Source organism: Archocentrus centrarchus, chromosome 3 (assembly GCF_007364275.1).
Source record: "Archocentrus centrarchus isolate MPI-CPG fArcCen1 chromosome 3, fArcCen1, whole genome shotgun sequence".
Taxonomy (NCBI): Eukaryota; Metazoa; Chordata; class Actinopteri; order Cichliformes; family Cichlidae; genus Archocentrus; species Archocentrus centrarchus.
Window position 1 is genome coordinate 6,691,179 of NC_044348.1, and position 19,552 is coordinate 6,710,730.

At 44.0% G+C, this 19,552-nt stretch overlaps 1 protein-coding gene across 6 annotated transcripts in view; it reads right to left on the reverse strand.

The window, feature by feature from the left end:
• Window positions 1-18,400, reverse strand: part of tle3b (TLE family member 3, transcriptional corepressor b) — a 28,731-nt gene extending 10,331 nt beyond the window's left edge. Inside the window, exons 1-9 of one of the 6 annotated variants that reach the window (XM_030719812.1) lie at window positions 17,930-18,400; window positions 17,182-17,401; window positions 16,463-16,563; window positions 16,207-16,270; window positions 14,287-14,331; window positions 8,132-8,194; window positions 7,378-7,452; window positions 2,370-2,577; window positions 1,716-1,732 (exon numbers count right to left, since the gene is read on the reverse strand). In XM_030719812.1, coding sequence (XP_030575672.1) covers window positions 1,716-1,732; window positions 2,370-2,577; window positions 7,378-7,452; window positions 8,132-8,194; window positions 14,287-14,331; window positions 16,207-16,270; window positions 16,463-16,563; window positions 17,182-17,205 — 597 coding nt within the window. In that variant the 5' untranslated portion in view covers window positions 17,206-17,401; window positions 17,930-18,400. Of the gene's footprint in view, window positions 1-1,715; window positions 1,775-2,369; window positions 2,578-7,347; window positions 7,453-8,131; window positions 8,195-14,286; window positions 14,332-16,206; window positions 16,271-16,462; window positions 16,564-17,181; window positions 17,402-17,772; window positions 17,790-17,929 lie in introns of those variants that run through there. The other 5 variants (XM_030719794.1, XM_030719784.1, XM_030719803.1 and 2 more) reach the window with 5 other exon arrangements.
• Between the last annotated feature and the right edge of the window lie 1,152 nt (window positions 18,401-19,552).

Here is a 19,552-nt window from a genome sequence, read left to right on the forward strand (position 1 = left end):
GTAATGGCTGCTCCTGCGTGTGTGCTTATCTGTGTGCTGATGGTAAAGTTCATGAAAATGAACCAGATTAAAAGGAAGAGGAAGCAAAGAAAGGGGCCACTAAAGGAACCTGGACGAGAGAGCAAAGAGAACAGACAAAGAGGGTGTTGCCAGCAGAGAAAAGAACCATGAAAGAGGCAGAGTGAGAAAATGGATTGGGGGGGGCAGACAAGAGAGCAAAACAGGAAAGGAACTTGGCAAGCAATGAGAGCATAGCAGTGTGGCAATGAGTCCTCCCCGCTAGTGGGAATGCTCGGACAGGCTGGCACTCTCTCAGAAGCTGCAAACGGGCTTTTTGTAGTCTGGGCGCTGATGTGGTGGGGTGGCACTGCCAAGCAGGCCGAAAGGCAGGGGGAGAGGGAGGGAGGAGGTGAAGGCGACCAAACCCTGAGGATAGCCCACACTGTTAGGTAGCTCAACAAATCCCTGCCTTCATCAGAGAGTGAAAGGCCTGGTGAAAGAGGGAGGGGGGAGATTTCTGACATATTGGCCGACTCCAAGAGAAAGAACAGCACAGAAAGGTAACAGCTTGAAAACTTAGTGACATTAAAAAAAAGACCTCCTGAGTTGAGTGTGTGTGTGTGTGTGTGTGTGTGTGTGTGGTGGGGGGGGTGGGGGGGGACGCAGCTGAGTAGTTAATGACATACACTTCCACAGCAGCCTTCATAAAGTGGCCCTTCACTGGCCATTTAAGCTAACCCAGCAGCTCGGCCTCCTCCTCAGGTCAGAATATGGAAATGTGTTCAGCTACTGTTGTGGAAGAGTCAGTAGGAGTTTTAGTCTGATTTGGAGCAAAGATGCAGTCTGACAGATAAAAATCTCCTGCAGTCTGTCTGTGTATCTGAGCCTGAAGCCTTTCAAGGATTGCTTAGACTCAATAACCCTGCACTTGCCTCCAACTCTGGTATCAAGTGACCTGACACAAAAGGACAGGAAGACTGTGTGCGCAAACTGGAAAAGAGAGGGAGAAGACTGTGGCGGCGAGATCAGGTAAGGTGGTATTGGCAGCCGCTCATGACCATATGAGAAGAGGGACGAGTTTGGGTTCCCTTCAGACATGAGTGGGCCCATTCAGGATGGTCAGTCAATGGGAACTCAATCTGGCCAAGCAGATCCAACAGAGCGTTGCACTCCAGCTAACAGAGCTTTAAGCTAGTCCAATAAACAAGGACTTGAACATGAGAAGGAAGAGAAATGGTGACAGTGAGCGACTGGGGGTGGAGCAAAAGTGCTGGAAAGGAATAAACAACTAAGATAAGACAAAGCAGAAAATAATAGTATTAGCAAAAGAAAAGGAGACAGGTAGATAAAGCGAGTGAAAAGAGCCAGGTACTGGACACATGCAACAGTAAATCCTTTAAGGTGGTTAGGGATGAAGAGAAGGAAAGTCAAAGTCGCTTTTAATTGTGCTGAAATTAAAGGAGGTAGCTGACTACTAATCCTTGCCCAGTGATTGGAGTCATTTTCCAGCTGGATTAGATGGCACTGGCTTATTTGGCCAGACGTCATTATTTGATTCAGTCAGCTTATACCCCCAAGACCCACAAAAGTGTGTGTGTTTGTGTGTGTCCACACGAGTTTCTATTGCACAAAAGGCTTTCGTCTATGTAAAGACACCTAATCACCAAACACAGTGAGCCGAAGAGCGGCACACAGGAGACGGAGAGTCAACGTACCGTGCTTGACTCGCGTTCTTTCAGAGGAATGGCCAGGGGCGAGTGAAAAGATGAGGGGCCAGGAGAGAGAAAAGCAAAACACAAATTAGTATGGGTGTCACCGTGACTCAGGAGCACAATCAAACAGCAGTAATAGAGTTATTATTTAAGCTTTAAGATTACTCATATCAGCAGCTCAGCGTTATTGATTCTGATACTACTTGAAGACACTCTTGAAGACATTTCTAAGCTTTTAACAATTCCTGACTAGCCAGCATCAAAAACCTGGTACCTCAATTGCTGATAAGTTAATGGTCTTTAAAGCCTTACTAGTGATTAATAAAATAATTGTTACAACTTACAAGACCCTCTATAAAAGCTGAATTTTTAGAAAGGGATACCTTTAGTGCTTAAATCTGCTTTCATGATAAATGGCTTTTTGTTTTCTTGTGTTAGAATAAACTATTTTCTGTCAACCTATCATCGGTTTGGCAAGAAAATTATACTAAAACAAGTATAAACATTTCATCACACAGTCATTTTGTACAGAAAACCTATGTTGGCGTGTTTTACTGATAAATATAATTGGCTGCTGAAAGCTATGCTTGGCAGGTACAGTTAGCCATCACCACTAAAATGCTGCAGGCACTGTGTGTGGCAGGCTTTGCTCCTCACCTCGGTGCTCTAGGTCGTGGTGGTTCTTCTCATCCTTCACAGGCAGGTGGGGGGCTTGGCTGCCAAGAGCGCCCAGAGCCAGCAGGCCAGAGCCAGCTCCCGTCACAGGGGGGATGCCGGGCGGCTGCAGGCCTGAAGGGTGAGGGGGCAGCTGGACTGGGGGGCCGTGGGCAGCGTGAGAGAGGTGCTGAGCCTGAAGCTGCTGCTGCTGCAAACAAATGCGGAGAGACAGGAGACACGACAGAGGACAAGTGGGTCGGCTGGGAAGTGGATCCATGAATGAACACGCTGGCTTTGAGGGCATTTAGTTCAAAGCCAAACCATTTATGCATAATAGCAGACTGCGAGTCACTGCCAACATGTGGATCTAGCTCCACTAGAAAATAGCATTAAACGCCAATCACTACTTACAAAACTGACAGGAGTTTGCGTGAGGGTATAAAATGCAAAGATATTCCATTTAAATTCATATTAAAGAAAGCAAATCACGACAAGTGAGGAGCTGCAGCCACATAATTAACACGAGGTTTGATCAATGTTATAAACAAAAACAGCTTCAGTAAACCTGTGCAGAGTCTGCACATGGGTGAATCATAATGTTCCTCCTCTGACAAGACCCCTCTCGGTTATTTCTACATGTCTGGTTCTCATTTTCTATCATGCTTCGCACTTATTACAACACTGCTACACTTATCACTGCAAGCTTTACAAACTGCTTATTGTTTGATGGTACGTGACCTTTATCTGACAACTGTGTTTGACTCAGTAACACGTCACCTGTGGTCGCCAGAAATGATACAACACTTTTGTTCACTTCCAAACCGCTGTGCTTCAATCATGGTTGGGACAGTTAAAAAAAAAATCAATAGGTCTACACTTGAAAACCTCAAAACCTTTCAACACTCTGGAAAACCAAGCAAGCATGCACTCCTTCAGCAAAATGCTGTTAAGGAGAGATGGTGGAGAACACACATGCACACACACCTCCCATGAGGCCATGAATGTCTGTGTGAGAGAGGCAGCCAGAGAGGAGAGAGTAGATAGACAGGAGTTAAATAGCCACTCAGGCAAGAGGGAAGCAAGTGCTTTAAAACAAGGTTAAATAACACTTAGCACATCCATCAACTGCCTCTCCAAAAAAAAAAAAAAAAAAAAGAAAAGAAAAAAAACGATTGCTATTCTGCTTGCTAGATAGAACTTCAATAAGCTCATCCATACATTCATTACATAAAATGGAGAAACTAGACAAGGGTATATCTAGTGACTTCTCACATTTAAAGGCTTATTTAGCAGCTGGCCATTATTCAGTCAGCTCATTATGTCGAGCTGGACCTGAAATTGTACAATGGATATAAGCAACTGAGGGGCGGCATTGTTAATCGATATTGTACTGCTTTGCCGAGCAGCCTATTTGTTGTGAAAAAGGAAAAAGCGGGCAAAAAGAGAGAAAGGGGCAGCCAGAACAAGAAAAGGAGGGAGCGGCAGAATCAGAAAATAACAAGAGAATGAAAGAGAGAGTGAGCGAGGGATTGAGGCAGGGACGTCCCTATTGAGTGTGCCTAATGAGGAAAAGCGTGCAGGGATCATTATCAAGAAGCCTCATTAGCGAGCTATGGCTGAGGAGGAGGAGGAGGAGAGACAAGGGAAGGGAGTCGTGAGGTAGAGAAACAGAAAGAGAGAGAGAAAAGAAGGGGAAATTTTTCAGAAAATAAATTGCCTCCAATTCAATATTCATGGATAAAGAGCTGGCTTCCTTTCACACTTATCTTTTTTCATTATGTGTAAATGCCGCAGCAGCTCAGGCAACTTCCACAGGAAACAGGCAATTAAAGTTAACTAGGCGAAGCTGACTTCCTGCAGAACAGTACTGTCAGGTGGAACAAGCATCAACAGCACCAGCACAAACCAGCTGGCACCCTGGCTTAATAAGTCTGGCAATGATCGCCACATTACCCACTTATTCTGTGCTTTACAACAGTTTCTAGCTCATCATATTTTCTTCAGTCGTCACAACAAAGATCCAAAGATTGGACTACAACCCATGTTTGAAGCGGAATAAAGCAGTGGTGGAACAGGACTGAGACACGGGGGAATATTTTTGAGGTTAGTCATCGGATAAAGAGATAACGTTCTGTCAAATCCACAACACCAGAGTAAGGCAGACACACCCAAGTCGTGCTTTGTCTCCAAAAGGCTTTGTTTCCCTTCACAAAAAACAGACATTTCACTGCAAGCTAATCATTCAAAACCCCCACTTCTCAACACCGACCAAGAAGGCTAGGTAGGCATTACCAGGTGGTGGCTGGTGCTGGCTCAGAGGAGAGATTCAGAGGTAGGACTGCAGCTGATGGTCATTTTCATTCAGATTTCATTGGCTGATGATTTTTTTTTCCTCATTAATCAACAAAAAGCCCAAGTGACAAATTCAAATTGCTTGTTAGGTAAGATGGTAGGTAAATCGATGACATGTTCACGATCTTTCTGAAACTTTGACAAAAGCTAAAAGACATCGCCAGCTTATGTCACATATTGTGTCTAAGTATGTGTAAATGTGGACACTATAGTCACACTATGTAAATGAAGACACTTTTACTCTGTGATAAAAAGGACATATGCATAGGCAAATAAACATGCAAAGAAGAGGAGATCGCTGCTACCAGAGTGACAACAGAAAAACCAGGTGGTGTGAAGGTTTATGTCGTGTTCCACAGATTAGCATTTACATGATACGTGATAAGAAGCACACCAGCTGTAACCGACTTGTCCAACTGCATTGTCCAACTACAATCTCACACTGTGTCGAAATCATGGAAATAAGGGCAGGAACTTGGAAATGAGACTGCACCTCTGACACTTGTCAAATCAGGCTCAATCATATGGTGCCTCTGGCCAACACATGCAAAACAGCAGAGAGACCAGTAGAGTTCAGCCTTATAATGTAGTAAGAATTATGCAAATATAATTATTTTTGGCCCTTATATTTAGAAACTTTTTTTCAATAAAATACACTACCAACACAGAAAATTAGTTGATTAGCTGACTGCCACAACATCAACTGCTGATCATTTTGGCCTTTTTCAAATGGCACAATTTCGTCCAACAAAAAAAATTTTCTGCACAGCAAAAGCTGAGGTCCATATAAACCTCTGCTTTTGGCCTCAGTCACCCCAGCTATCAGGAAACGGTGGGGTGGCTTCGTTACATGCTCTGTACACAGCAAGTGTGTATGGATTCTGTACAATAAACTACATGACACTGCAGCAGGTGCTCCCTGCAGGGCAAACGTCTAACTTACGTGTGTGTCAATACTCAAACGCAGTTTCTGATCTAACTGCGTTTGAACGCTGCCCTAGTTTGATGCTCCTAATGTCGAGACACTAGAGCAGCACTGCCTCACCCACCCTGTGGGGACATGGAGATTGATCACCTGCCATGTCTTCACCTCAAATAATTAAAGCCTGTTTTCCTCTGCGTGTATTAATCAGTGTGTGTGCTTTCAGGCTAGCCCTGCATGCCCTTAATGAAGGCAGCGTCAACTCCTGTTGACAGTTTTACTGACCTAGTTGAAAAAATTAATAAATAAGAGCAAATAGCAGGTAATTACCTTTAAAACTGGGAATAGGCTCCCGGCTCATTGAGTTAAACCAAATTTTAGCATCCGCTGCTCATTCAACAACCTCCTACCACTATCCAACCTGACTATCGAAACCATCTAGGCTTATATGTTTTAAATTAAAGCAAATGTAAGATCCAGTCAGTGCACAGGCCATTTGCTCAGAGGTAACTGTGTGTTTAGGGTTGTTGGAACAAACATCAGCGATTTTTTTTTCTAAAGAAGTTCCAACTGTTAAGTTAGCCAATGTGTTTTATTCGCCTGCTGTTCATATGAACGGTTTTTCAAAGAACTCAGTTCTGCTTACTCTTAAAGAATTTAAAAAAAAAATGTTGTTGCAGCTTGTTCCATTCATTTGCTCCATTAAATTCTGGGTTGTAACAAATAATGCCTTCAATGAAAACTATGAATTACGATGACCAAAAAATAAAAATTCTTGGTACTTTTTCTTTTACCCACAGCAACAACAAAAATAGCTAATTTGAGCTTGTTAAATGACATGATTTAATTATAGAAGCTGTGGCAACCATCAGGGAACAATGTGGTGAACAATGGGTGGGACACTCATGTTCTCCCTATTCTGCCAGCACTGCCCAAACCTTTTATCCACTACACCTTACAAATGCTCAGTATCTGCTAAGTTCATGCTGCTGTAATCTCTGCTGTAATCACAATGCTTGTCCTGACCCGACCACTCTTAATTCCTCGAGCTATTGGGTCAGAGGTAGGGGGTAAGCCTGTTGGCTGGAACCTTTTATCTAATTAAAGTGCAGCCAAAGTGAAATCTGAGAAACACCGTGATCTGATCTCAGTCTGGACTGTGTTACTATATATCAGATGTTCTTTGACTCTGGCTGAGAGGAAGAAAAAATAAATAAAATCAGAGCAGTGCTGCAGCCTGCGTGCTGACGGGTCATGGTTAACCAACAATCAGAAATTACAGTAGAAAACACCATATTGACAGCACATTGCAAACATTGTGAACTCAAATAAAAACATAATAAACCACTGGAGGCCGGGACAAGTCTGAACAAATGGAGAGGACATGGCATTACTAGTTTGTATTCAGTCTAAAAATTCAAATGCCACAGATGGGTGGAAGAAAATTGTTGCAGATTAATACGCTAAGCTACTTTTATCCCCTTTTCACCCCTATTTTCCCTGTGAATCTATTGCCCTTTTCCCAGGTTATTCTTGACATGCAACACTTCAGCTGATGCTTAGAAAGGTCAAATAAACCCGCAAGCGTAATGTAGCACGCTTGAATAGTCTACACGTCTCTATCTGAGTGGTGGTCCTCCTCCATGCATGCAGTTTTGCCCCTGGCCTCAGGTCAAATGAAGGAAGAAGAGGGGATATACACACAGTGAGAGGCAGATTGGGAAGTCCACGTACCCCGATGATAGCATTCAGCTCTGTCATTGTCACCTGCTTGGCCCGTTCAACAGCTTGAGCCACCTGCTGTTGATGCTGCAGGACACACAAACAAAGATTAGAGAAAACGATCTCCCTGCCTGATGGTTTACCTACACTAGTGTATAAGTAGGCACTTAAGCTGAGGGGAAAAATGCTCCACAATGCATAACAGTCATTTAATCATACTCATTGTCACTAAAACACATATACTACACGGCACTCATAACATGAGAATCTTCTATTAGGTACAACATGACAAAAAACTCTGTAATATATGTTCTGTACAGAAATGCAGGTCAGAGTCAATCAAAAGAATGCAAACTGAAATCTACTGTCAGGTTTCCTACTTAAGACATTTGAAGGCTTGCTTCCCTTTTATTTTCTTGCGCATTAATTCTCGTCTATTTTCCAAGTAAAACAGTTCATTCTGAAGAACTAATTTGTGTTAATGTTTGGCTATTTGTTGAATACTGACAGTACAAGGCAGAAAAGGAGTGACATTTTTAGAAGTGGTCAGTAATTGAAGTCTAGGTAAAAAACATTATTTTTGGGCTAAAACTGTCAATTTAAAAAAAAAAAAAAGTTTCTTTATTGTTATATCCCGTGAGTCATCTGTTGTTCCCCAGAGAGAATCTGCACAATAGTCATCTTCACAATTACAACAGCAGCACAATGTGAAACAAATGAGTCTCAGTCTCATCCTTGAAATGCTGCTGACTGGGTTGACACTCACCTCTTGTGACAAGAATGGCATGATCTGAGCCAGAATTGCATTGAGGCGTTTGGCAATCTCAGTCTGCAGGAGCAGAGACAGAAATTATTAGAATGACAGTCTTGCATGCCACAGACAACAGAAGAATAGAGCAGTTAAATTACCTATAAAACAGCACTAAATGTAGCAGCGTCCATCAGGACAGATCATGTATTTCTTAACTAAACTGGGACCGCCTTAGAACAAATTTACTTCCCCCTCTCTCCTGCCTCCATTAGGCTCAGGCCTTATTTCATTAAGGGCTGAAATATGCTAATACCATCTGGCTGGAGAGAGCCTAATGAGGTCTATACTTCATAATTACGGCCCATACAGAGGGGGGTAAGGCATGCTGAAGCAGACAGGTTAACTCTGGCCCTATCTATCAGAGGCATCTTTGGTATCGACCACAGAATATTAGCTGGCAGAGTAAGATGATACTGGCGGGCTCGACATACATGGAGCACTTTACAGTGCTGCATTTGGTCAAATGGATATGCTGTGCTGCCCGCCTACCGCACTTGAAGGTCCCTAGACATTTTGCCCAAGCCCATTTCCTTTTTTTTTTTTTTTTTTTGAATCTGCACTTTCCATAGAAAGAGATGAGGAAGATGCAAAGAAGAAGGAGAGGAACACAAAAGTAGAAAGCAGAATAAAAGAGAAGTGGTGGGGTATGTGTGGGGGTGATGAATGGTGAAGTGAAACCCTCTGATGTGACACTAAGGTAATGTGGTTTGACTGGACTGGGGGAGGTGAACTAATTGATTCTGAGAGATTAGGGGTGGAGGCCCAGCAGGTGTGTGTGGGCTGAAGAGGTCCTTCCCGCCATTTTATACGCTGTTGCACTTCACTCATTTTCTCCCTTAACCTTGTTTGACTGTGAAAGGGGGAGGGAGAACAGAGCAGGAGGAGGACAGGGGGGAAAGAGGGACAGGAGGTGCCAGTTGCTTTCTGCACAGCCTCTGTGTCACCCTTTTCATTCTGGAGGAGGGAAAACGGGAAAAGGAGGAGAGGAGGGGAAAGACCTTTGCTGGCCTGTCAGGAATTATCTCACAACCCCCGTCTGACCTCAGACGCACTCTGCTTTCTCCCCTCCTTCCTCCTCCAAATGCTTCTTCACACCCCTTCATACTAATCTCCACTACTCTCCTCTGTGCCCTCCCTCCTTCCTCTTCCTCTCTCATCTTCCCCCTCTTCTGTTGCTGGGGCAACGCTATCTGGCACGGCTGATCGTTATGTAAATTGGGCTGGGGCTCTGACCAGAACAGCCTGTAAAATCATATTAGGCGCAGCACAGAGGCAGGTCATTAAATTGAATTTTCGGCCTGTCGATCTGATCGGCACGGGAAATTAATGAGGGATAACTGGGAGACTGCAGATGATTGGGGTGGGGTGGGGGTGCACTGGGGGGCCCTGAAATGGGGGTGGTGGTTGGGGTTCTTCGGAGACTCATAAACTATGATCATTAGTGGAGGCTGGATACAATGGCACATGGTAGGGTAAGAGTATTTCAGTATCACACCACTTCTCTGGAAATGGCTGCAAGGGGAGCAACATGGGGCCTGTAGAAACAGCAGTATGCTGATACACTCAGCTATTAGAGCAACTACCCTACAAACCCTCCCTCACACAGAAAGCATCCATTTGTTCGGCACAAATCACCACTTCAGAGCCACCATTTTTAAGCCAAAAAAAAAAAAAAATCATGGAATTCAGGTGCACTTTGCCTTTTTTTGTTGAATTGTTTAGTACGCTGTGCTAAAAAACACAGATTTCTCTCAACGATTCATTCTGAAACACGAACTGGAGCACCAGGTGCTTTGAGAGCTGAGGTGCATTTTTTGTTTAGTCTTTTTTGTTTTGTTTTTTTAAGTTAAATGTTCCTGAAACCCATGGTTTCCTCTGAAAGCGCCCCCCCCGGAGTAAAAATATTACTTTGGAAATTTGAGGAAAAAAAAAAAGGACCAGATTTCCTTTGCATCCCTTTCTGTTTTTCTTTTTGTGGCCCATTTATTGCAATGTCATATCAGAGTGACAATTCAAGAGATCATGAGGGCAAACATGACTCACATGTCAACCTGAGACTGTAAACTCCTCAACCGAATCACTGATGCTATCAGCTGCATCTCATCCTTCCGTGTCATATTTAGTCATTCCGCTCTGTTCAGCCAGAGTTCACGCACTAAGGCGGCCAAATAGGCACATGGCATATTTGCACGTCTTTTTGACAGCCATTTTGAAGGGTGGAGGGGGAGAAAAAAAAAAAAACACCCCTTTATAACACATCCAATGACTTGCAGCACTCATAACAACTCCCACTTTACTTTGCTGGCACTATTTTCCACAGTGCTTTTAGTGGCAGAGACGAGCACTGGAAAGAGTTTACTGTCACTTAAAGCCACTGAAAACAGAAGCCTTTGAGCCGGCAGAAGCTTTTCACTGCAGCTCCACAATTACAGGTACTCAGGGTTGTCTAGTAGCACCAGAGCTTGGAGAGGCTCTCTCTCTCCCCATTGCATCCCTCCGTCAATGGTGCGTTGAAAGCCATTTGGCTGTTTGTCGCTCCAGGCATTAGCCCCGGAGTGGAGAGCTGAGTCTCTGACGAGGATTCAATTGGCGAGGAAAACAAGTGGCATATGATGGGGGGGGGGCAGAGATGGCTGTTTGGGAATTATCTTCTCAGCCAGAGCAGAGAAAGAAAGAGGCACTTAGAGGTATCTTGTTCATTACAAATGCATGAAGAATATTTTGCATGTGCATGTCATTCTATTTTGAGCTCATACACACAAAAAGGAAGTGACATCCTTTTCTGCAGGGGAGCATATGGAAACAGGTCGTTTTCCAGCAGATTGCATCTGATTTCGTTAGAGTTCAAATCATCACGTAGACAATATTTTTTATACTTCTCATTTTGAATTATACAGTTTACATGTACACACATATTCACAGCAGGCTTCACAGCAGGTTGACCACACACACACACACTAATTGTGTAATACTGTTCTTCCAGTCCTTCTAGTCTGGCTATCAAAATAAAGCACGTCTCTCAGCCTCCGGTAACCTCGTCAAGCTCCCTTGAGAGACTGTGTGTGTGTGTGTGTGTGTGTGTGTGTGTGTGTGTGCGTGTGTGTGTGTGTGTGTGTGTGTGTGTGTGTGTGTGTGTGTGTGTGTGTGTGTGTGTGTGTGTGTGTGTTCGCAGTCAGTTTGTTTTGGCTTTGAGAAAGATCAGCCATCATCACCTTGGCAAACAATTCCAGGAATCCTGTATAAATTATTCATTTGCACAAGCTCTCTGTCTCCCTCCCTCTGCTCCTCCTTTCACCCTCTTCCTCCAGGAAACGGACTTCACTCTCCTTGATAAACCACTTTTTCTGTTTCCCTCATTCACTCAACAAGTGAGGAAATTGATATGTGGAGCACATTCACAAAATGGCTACCCAAGGTGCAACAAAGTTAAGCAGCACAGCAGCAAGGTATAGGAATTTAGTAATTATGTTTTCTGTTCGTGTTGCATTCAATTTCCCAAAGAGAGAGCTAAAAATCAAAATGTAGGCAAGCATATGAGAGATAAACAGGGACCACAACAGAGATAGTGAAAAACAAAACATCCCCCACCCACACCACAAAGTCAGCAGGGCACGATGCTGAGGCAGCCTAATGAGCTGCGCTAATTAAAATCACTTATTGACAGCAAGCGAGGGTGATTACCTCCACCCTGCACTCTTTGCCATCATAAGAGACACTGTCAAAACAAATTACCCCCCGGCAGCCGCACAGATCCCTTTCATAGCAACTATTCAGCTCAGTAGCAACGTAGGGGAAACTGCGTCTGCTGGAACTTGAATTACAGTGTTTGTGTGTGAAGACACAACTCGTGCTACCATGTAAGGGATGAGAGTGTTTATTTATGTGCACACATGTGTTTATGCCTGTTCCCCTTCTTTTTAATCCAGCTTTGTTTTAGTTTATTATATCTTGGTAACACTGCAATAAATCTTCCAATGCAAGCAAAGTAATATGCCTGCCTACATCCAATAATCCAGCCTCCCTCCGGTCGCACCAACAACAGGGACAGCTAAGGGGCGTCTGTTTACCTCTCGCTGATGTCATCACAAACACTCGTTCACCAGGGATGGGAGATTTTTTTTTTTGGGGGGGGGGGGGGGGGGGGGGGGGGGGGGGGGGATCATGCATTATTCAGAGAGCTCCGTTGACTCCACTGGGCTTATTGATAAACAAAGGAGATGCACAGGAGAGGACAAGTCGATTAACCCATTTACCCTGAAGGCCCTCACTTCTTGCCTGTCTCTACCCCACCCCCCCCCTTTTTTTTTTTACCCACTTGTTTTGTCCACTGCCACCAGCATCCACCCACAACCACCAGCTCTCACCCCCACCCTGCATCACTACAATCTCCTTGTTGCTTTACAGAAAAACGTTCAACAACGTGAAGGAGTGGGGTGGGTAGCCAGTAAACACACCTAGTTAGCGCACGTGCACACATGCACACATGCACACACACACACACACACACACACACACACACAGAAAATGTCTACGCCTGATGAATTGCGTAGTGTGCTGCTGTTCCAACTGGGCTACCCTCCCACTGATGCCATTAACCTTCTGGATCTGAGGGCCATGAAGCCTCCACACCCCACCCCTCTTCATCTTTCTCTCTCTCTGACAGACTCCCACTCTCATACATCATATCACACAGCTAATGACACAAGGGCCATCATTCACATCACATCGTTGGGGCGGCGGGGCAGAGAAGGGAGGAGGGCGCAATGAAAAGACATAAGGGTGCCAAGAGGAGGTGGAGAAGGAGAATTAGGGAGGCAAAGGCGACTGAAGGAAACAGAAAGCAAGTGTGAATCAGAGAAAATGGAAATGTAAGCATAGAAAGATAAAAGAGGGCCATCTGGAGATCATGTTCATCTTTTTTTCCTCCTTTTAAAGTAAACAGAATAAAACATTATGCTGATGTGGGTTTCACACAGCTGACTCAGGTCAGATCTTTAGCTAAATAGAGCTGTTTTACTGAGTTGTGTACGGGTGTAATCGGACTTTTACGCAGGGGTAATTCTGCATTTAGGACTGTAGTGGCTAAAGTATGTGTGGGATTAAGATATTTTATCATAAACACACAAAGTTATCACACAGATTACAGCCTACCAGATAGTCCAGATCAAAACCCATCAGGTGAGATTCTCAAAGCACTTACAGACATCTTACATGTAGAAACTGCAACTAACGGCTAATTATATTATCCAGATTAATGTTAAAAAAATACATATGATTTTTTTTTTTTTAAATGCTGTTATTCTGAGCTCAAACTAGCATCCTGAGTGTACTTTTTTCCCCTGACCGAACAAATTTCTAGTTTTTCAACTCTACAGTAAATGTAAAAAAAAAAAAAAAAAAAAAACAACTCTGACTTTGTGTTGAACAGACAAAAGGAAAAACAGAACAAGGTCACTCAATAAAGCACCATTTTTCAGCTTGAGGACATCTCAGTAATTCACTACTTGGGACAGTTTCCCAAAAAAAAAAAAAAAAAAAAAAAAAAAACTTGCTTCAGTCTGGACATGACGGACCAAAGATCAGCTGGAAGCAAACCAACAAACATGGTCACCATTTCTAAATCTAACTCGACTGTAATGTGATGTGGAGGGAGCTGTGGATATTAGTCGCCCTGTTCATCTGTAAAAGTCTTTTTTCTGCAGCATGATGCCCAGTGCTGGGTGGCAGCTGAACTAATGAGCTTTTAGCTCAAATGGCACTCAGGAGGCTTGGAGAATAAAGCAGGCATGTATGTGCACACTCACACACTCAGAAGGGCAAACCGCACAAAAAACACACGTCTTCTCAGAATTTCTGCCAAATACTTCACTTTAATCTTATCAACCCATCCACATCAGGCAGCGTGCCCTTCGTGTTGTTTAGCCTGTCAGCGTTTTCACTACAGGAAGCCAGCATGTGTATGCTCCCAGAGGCATTTAGGGATGAGGGTAGAAACTAAGATCAGGTATGCATGTGTATGTGTGTTTATATGTTTATATCCTTAATCAGTAGGAGTGGGGGTGGAAGAGTGTTTTGGCTGTACACAAAGCATCTCTGATACGGCTACATACCTGTTTGTGCATCTCAATGTTAAGCCCGTAGGACATCTCATAGTACTGTAAAAAAAAAATTAAAAAAAAGAAGAGGAAAAAAGCCATTACAAACTTAAATGAATTTATATGTTGAATTAATTAAAGGCAGATGTTCATCCTTAATGACAGCATTATTAAATGAGCAAAACGAGAAAGAATCCAAAGTACTCTTGACTTTACTCTGAGGGCACAGAGAACTTGTGCAACAAGGCTGTGACAAACAGTTGTTAACTGGTGTGACATCTTATCAGCCCTCTAAAGCACCCAAACAAGAATAAAGTTGTCGAACGCATGTAGAAGAACACGGCTGAATTGACATCAACCGACGAGGCTGACGTCTCAACGCACGTTTTTCAGCCACAGCAGACGTTCGGCTGGCTGCTGCTCCTGTTTACTTCTACTTGGCACCGCCTTGTCTTTGAGCACAAACGCCATCCAGGCAGCAAGAAGAAAGCCAATACTATTATTGAAAACAACATTATCTGCTGCTGATTGCCAAAAGCTTGCAAGCCCACCAACAGATACAAACTAAAGCCTAGTAGTTTGTCTGCCTTGTTTATCAAACACGCAGCAAACAGCTTCCATTTATTGTAGCTACTCCCACCACCTTCTGGTTCCTCACGGGGAAAATAATATTTAACAAAAGTGCCGCTGCGTTTGGTTAAAGTCATTCCTTTCATGTACAAACAAGATAAGCATGCACATACACAAGTGTGAGGTCTAAGTTACACAACTTGTCAGATAAAGATGTTTCTCTTTTTTTTTTTTTCCATGCACACAATGAAGCCTTTCCTGTATTAGCAAGAAGCTTTGAGCTGGCTTGTCTTTACAGAGGCACAGATTTCTTTGTCTCCATTTGATCATCAGAGAGCTCTGAATTGACTAGAATAGGATTTAACTGCACTATTGGAACTGCTTTACATTTAACCCTTCACAGCACTTTGATAGGCATCAAGCACTTATCTCGCTTCTCAAGTGTGGTTTCCATTAAAAGGTGAAAGCTCTGACACATGCAGTGCACACAGAAAAGGAAAATGACACGCAGCAAAATATACAGGGTCAGATTTTTAACTTCCTGCTCTCAATCTAAATGTGATTTAAAGCTGCAACTAAACCCTACTCATCCCCTGGGTACTTCTGATGATAGCATGGATACAGAAATATCTGAAAACCTTAAAGAGACATTTTCGAGTTGTATGTTTGTTTCTTTATGAACATAAACTCACCAAGAAACATGAAAAAGTTTCTCATTTGACAAGCTGCAATCAGCACATCTTTAACATTTTTGAATGGAAAAAAAATTAGTGAATATTAACAGTACATTTTGCATACATTTTCCCATCTAAGAAAAAAAACTATTCTTGTTAATACTGTGATAGTTCAGTGACAAGTAATTATCGAACAAGTAGTTTATTATCTTTACAGCTGGGAGAAAAAACACACAAAGTCTCCCAATATGTGAGAAATTTCTGGGTGTGACCACATGGTTCACTCAGAGAGTTAAGATTTAAAACACACACACACAGAGGAAACTGTCTGATTCACACACAGAGCCAGCAGACCAGTCATTAACCCCCAGTGGGTCATGCTGGGTGTGTTAGGAAGGGGTGGTGGACGGTCATAAAGAGGACCCCAGAGCCACAGAGGGGGGTGGGTGGTCACACCCCACAATCAATAGTTGGACATTTGACCTCAGATAGAGTTTCACCCATCACCCCCCCCCCACCCCTCTACACTGCACCTTCTTATCCCATGAAAACCCAGGCATGAGTCAACAGTCTTAACACAGCCTCTACAAAAACAACCAGGTCCTTTTCAGCACCTGTGACTGTTCACCTCAGGCAAAAGGGAGGAAACGCCATGAAATCCTGTTCCCAGCTCAATAATTGTAGTACTCACCATGACGTAGTGACGCTGCATCTCTGTCTTTTCATTGGCCAGTTTATCATACTCTACTTTAAGACTGAGGGAAGAAGGAAGGGAAAGAGAGTGTTGCATTTGTAAAAAGGATTGGTACACTTGATTCAAAATGTCTGTTTTGTGCGCCACGTTAACATGCACTCGCTGCGTGAAGCAACGGTAAAGGAACAAAACAGCAGCAGCTTCTGCTTCATTGTTTCCAGGAAGCCGGTGCTGTTTACAGTAGTCTAGTTACCTGTGGTACTGGGCCTGCAGGAACTGAAATTCGTCTTTGATCCTATCGCAGGACTCTGCCACTGTGAACTTGAAGCCAGGCTGCCCTGGCTGGTGAGGAGCCTGAAAAGTGTAAGATTGAAGATACCACAGGTGTAAATAACTTCATCACATAGCTCAGCTCTCTCTTGCCACCTCCTCCTCCTCTTCTTTTTTTTTTTTTTTCCTCTTGTTAAACTCGTTTTTGCCCCCCCCCCCCCATGGTTTGTCTTCTCATTTCCCTTGAGCCTCAGACAGGCAGAGGAGGGAGCTGCTTTCACTCAACATGTGCAATGACAGAGGTGTGACTTTATCTGCTTGCCAGGTAGTGTTGCTAAAGCATACACAGCGGTGGGTTTTTAAACTACACAATTAACTTTTAGCACTGTAAAACAAATAAAGTCATCCACCACGAATAAAAGTTAGTTTACAGAAGGAGGCGATTATCTACTTTACTGAGTTCAACACAATCTCAGATCTTGTTTCCAATAAACACCACCTCCCAGTGTCTCTCCTGCCACAGTGAAGCCCACAGCAGCACCATCGCAGACCATAAATAGTAAGGTGTGGATCACAGCAGCTCCCCTCTGATGAGCTAATTAGGCCATTTCATAAAGGCAGTGCTTTTGCATCAATTTACAAACCCTGACCAAAAAAAGAAAAAAAAAAAAAAAAAAAAAAAAAAAAAAAGCAGAGACTTACCGGATGCCGGCCTTGTGGATACATGTCGAGTCCTTTGCACAAGGGAACCGGTGTGTTTTTTTGTGCTTTCTTTCCGTAATCCCAGTGAAGGTGCGGTAAATGCCCGCCACCCCCCTCCCCTATAATATGCGCAGGATGGCGGCGGACAAAGCCTTGTTCTCGGCTGCGAGGCGCACACTCAGACCCAAACCAGCGGATGGATCACCTCCTTCCTTTGTACCTAAACAAACACAAAACAGCTGGATCACATTCACAGCACCTGAAAGCAACACGAATCAGAGCTTTATTAACTCAGTCCGACTGCTTTCATATCCCTTATGCAAAATAAGAATAAAGTGTTTTCCCCCCTAATTCTCTTTTAGCTTTTTTTTTTTTTTTAATTCAGATATGTCCTACTGTGTGCCACAAAACAAATCTGTCGTCTCGGTGTGCATAAAAACACGAGTGGCAGCAAAATGTGTTTGATCCCGTGGATCAAATAAATCCCAAAGTTCAGACTTTTGATCACACCCGCAACGACACGAAGCTTTGCATTTTTCTCGTAAATCTAACGAGTCGGCTTCCACAAAGAGAGAGAGGAACACACGCAACTGTTGTTTTTTTGGTGGTCCGGGAAGATCAGAAAACAAGGAGCTGCTGCTTTCAAAGTCGGCTGCCATAAAGCCACCGCCACCACTACTACCACCCGTCTTGTTAGCGGCTCTCTCTTCATGTAGCCCCTTTTTTTTTTTTTTTTTTTTTTTTTTACCTTTGTCTCGACTGATTCCTCTCCTCCTCTCCTCTGCACAGGTAAAAAAAAGAGAAAAAATAGTATCCACACGCAGCTTAATATCCGGTAATCTGTAACGTTCACCGCAGACTGATAAGGGGGTGGGTAATTGTCCGTCGTCGTTTCTATTTTTCATACACTTCTTGCTCTTCTTTGGCCCCCTTGAGAGTCCTTTAAAGCCCCGCTGATCCCGAGGCTGAGAGCGTCGCTCAGCCCGCTCGGACGCTGGAAACCCCTCGACCGGGGCGAGTTCCTAACCGCGGATAACTTCAAAGAAAGCCCCTGTTAGATCCAGTAGTAGCTCGAAACTCTTCCAGTAAGTCCAGAGATTATTTCTCGACTGAAGCCGTTATTTCTGTTTAAAATGTCGGCCGTCGTGAAACACACCGACAGCCTGCAGTTGGGTACCCAGTTCCTCTGCCGCGCGCTGTACCACACACAGACTGTGCACTGACACGAGGACCCGACAGCCGAGAGAGGGGCCCCGCGCTAACCAATTGGGTTCTCCGGAGGAGTTTAGCACTAAGGACCAATCGCAACGCGTCAGATCCCACGTGGGGTATTCAGCAGTGCCGCTTTCTGATTGGTCCAGGATATGTGACCTCACATGTTCGCCATTTTGGATTTGAAGTGACATTCAGTGCGTTCAACAACTTGTTCAAAACAAAGGTAATAATTTATATGTCCGCACACTGCAGCGGATGCCCGAGTGCTTCATATTACTACAGAGTATATACCAACGAGTTGTACAATTTAAAACGAAGCCCATTCACAAATAGAAGGAATAACCCAGCCCCAAGATATAAGGGATCATTTTAATAAAAGCTTTCGGCTTCAAATGCGCTCGCCGTATGAGCAATTACAACTGAAGCTGGCGTGACCCTGAAAAAGGGGTTTTAGTTTGGAGCTGAGAGATCACACTTTCCTGCTTTCGGTTGAAAGAGAGCTAGAGATGCCAAGAAAAAGAAATACGTCCTGTTTCTGTGCCAAGAATAATAGGAGCTCATAGAAATTCATTCAGGACTCGAAGTGCGCAGATGTGAATACCCCTTCATCTACAGCAGAGTGTCCTTTGAGTGACTTGAATTGATCGACCTATTTCTAACGAGACCTCAAGCATCTACAAGCTTTCCTATCAGCAGCACTAGGTAGGCTACAACACGTCTGCACCTCAGCCTATCACGTGTTTCTCACTATGCCCGACCCCACGTGGGGTCCTCTCGCTCCCCTCTCTTCCACTCCCCCGCCACTTCGCTACCGTTTATCCAATGATCGCGCAGCTGTCTTCCTGCGCGGCTCGCCATTGGCTGGGCGCCGGAGAAGCTGTCAGTCAGGAGTCCTGGTTGTCAATTAAACCCACGTTGGGTACGGCGCTGACAAATGCCTGTGCTACTCTCCCTCCTGCCTGCGAACAGTGCCTGGAATGGCTGCTTAATTAGCTTCGAATGGCTTTTCCTTTCAGCTCAAACAATCTGTCACTACCATGTGGTAAAAAGAGCCCTGCATAAAACAAAAGCAGGAGAAAAAAAAAAGCCAGTAGGGGCTAAATATCAGTTTGATTCTCCCCCCCTCCCTCTCCTTCTCCCTCTCCTCTTCAGCCCC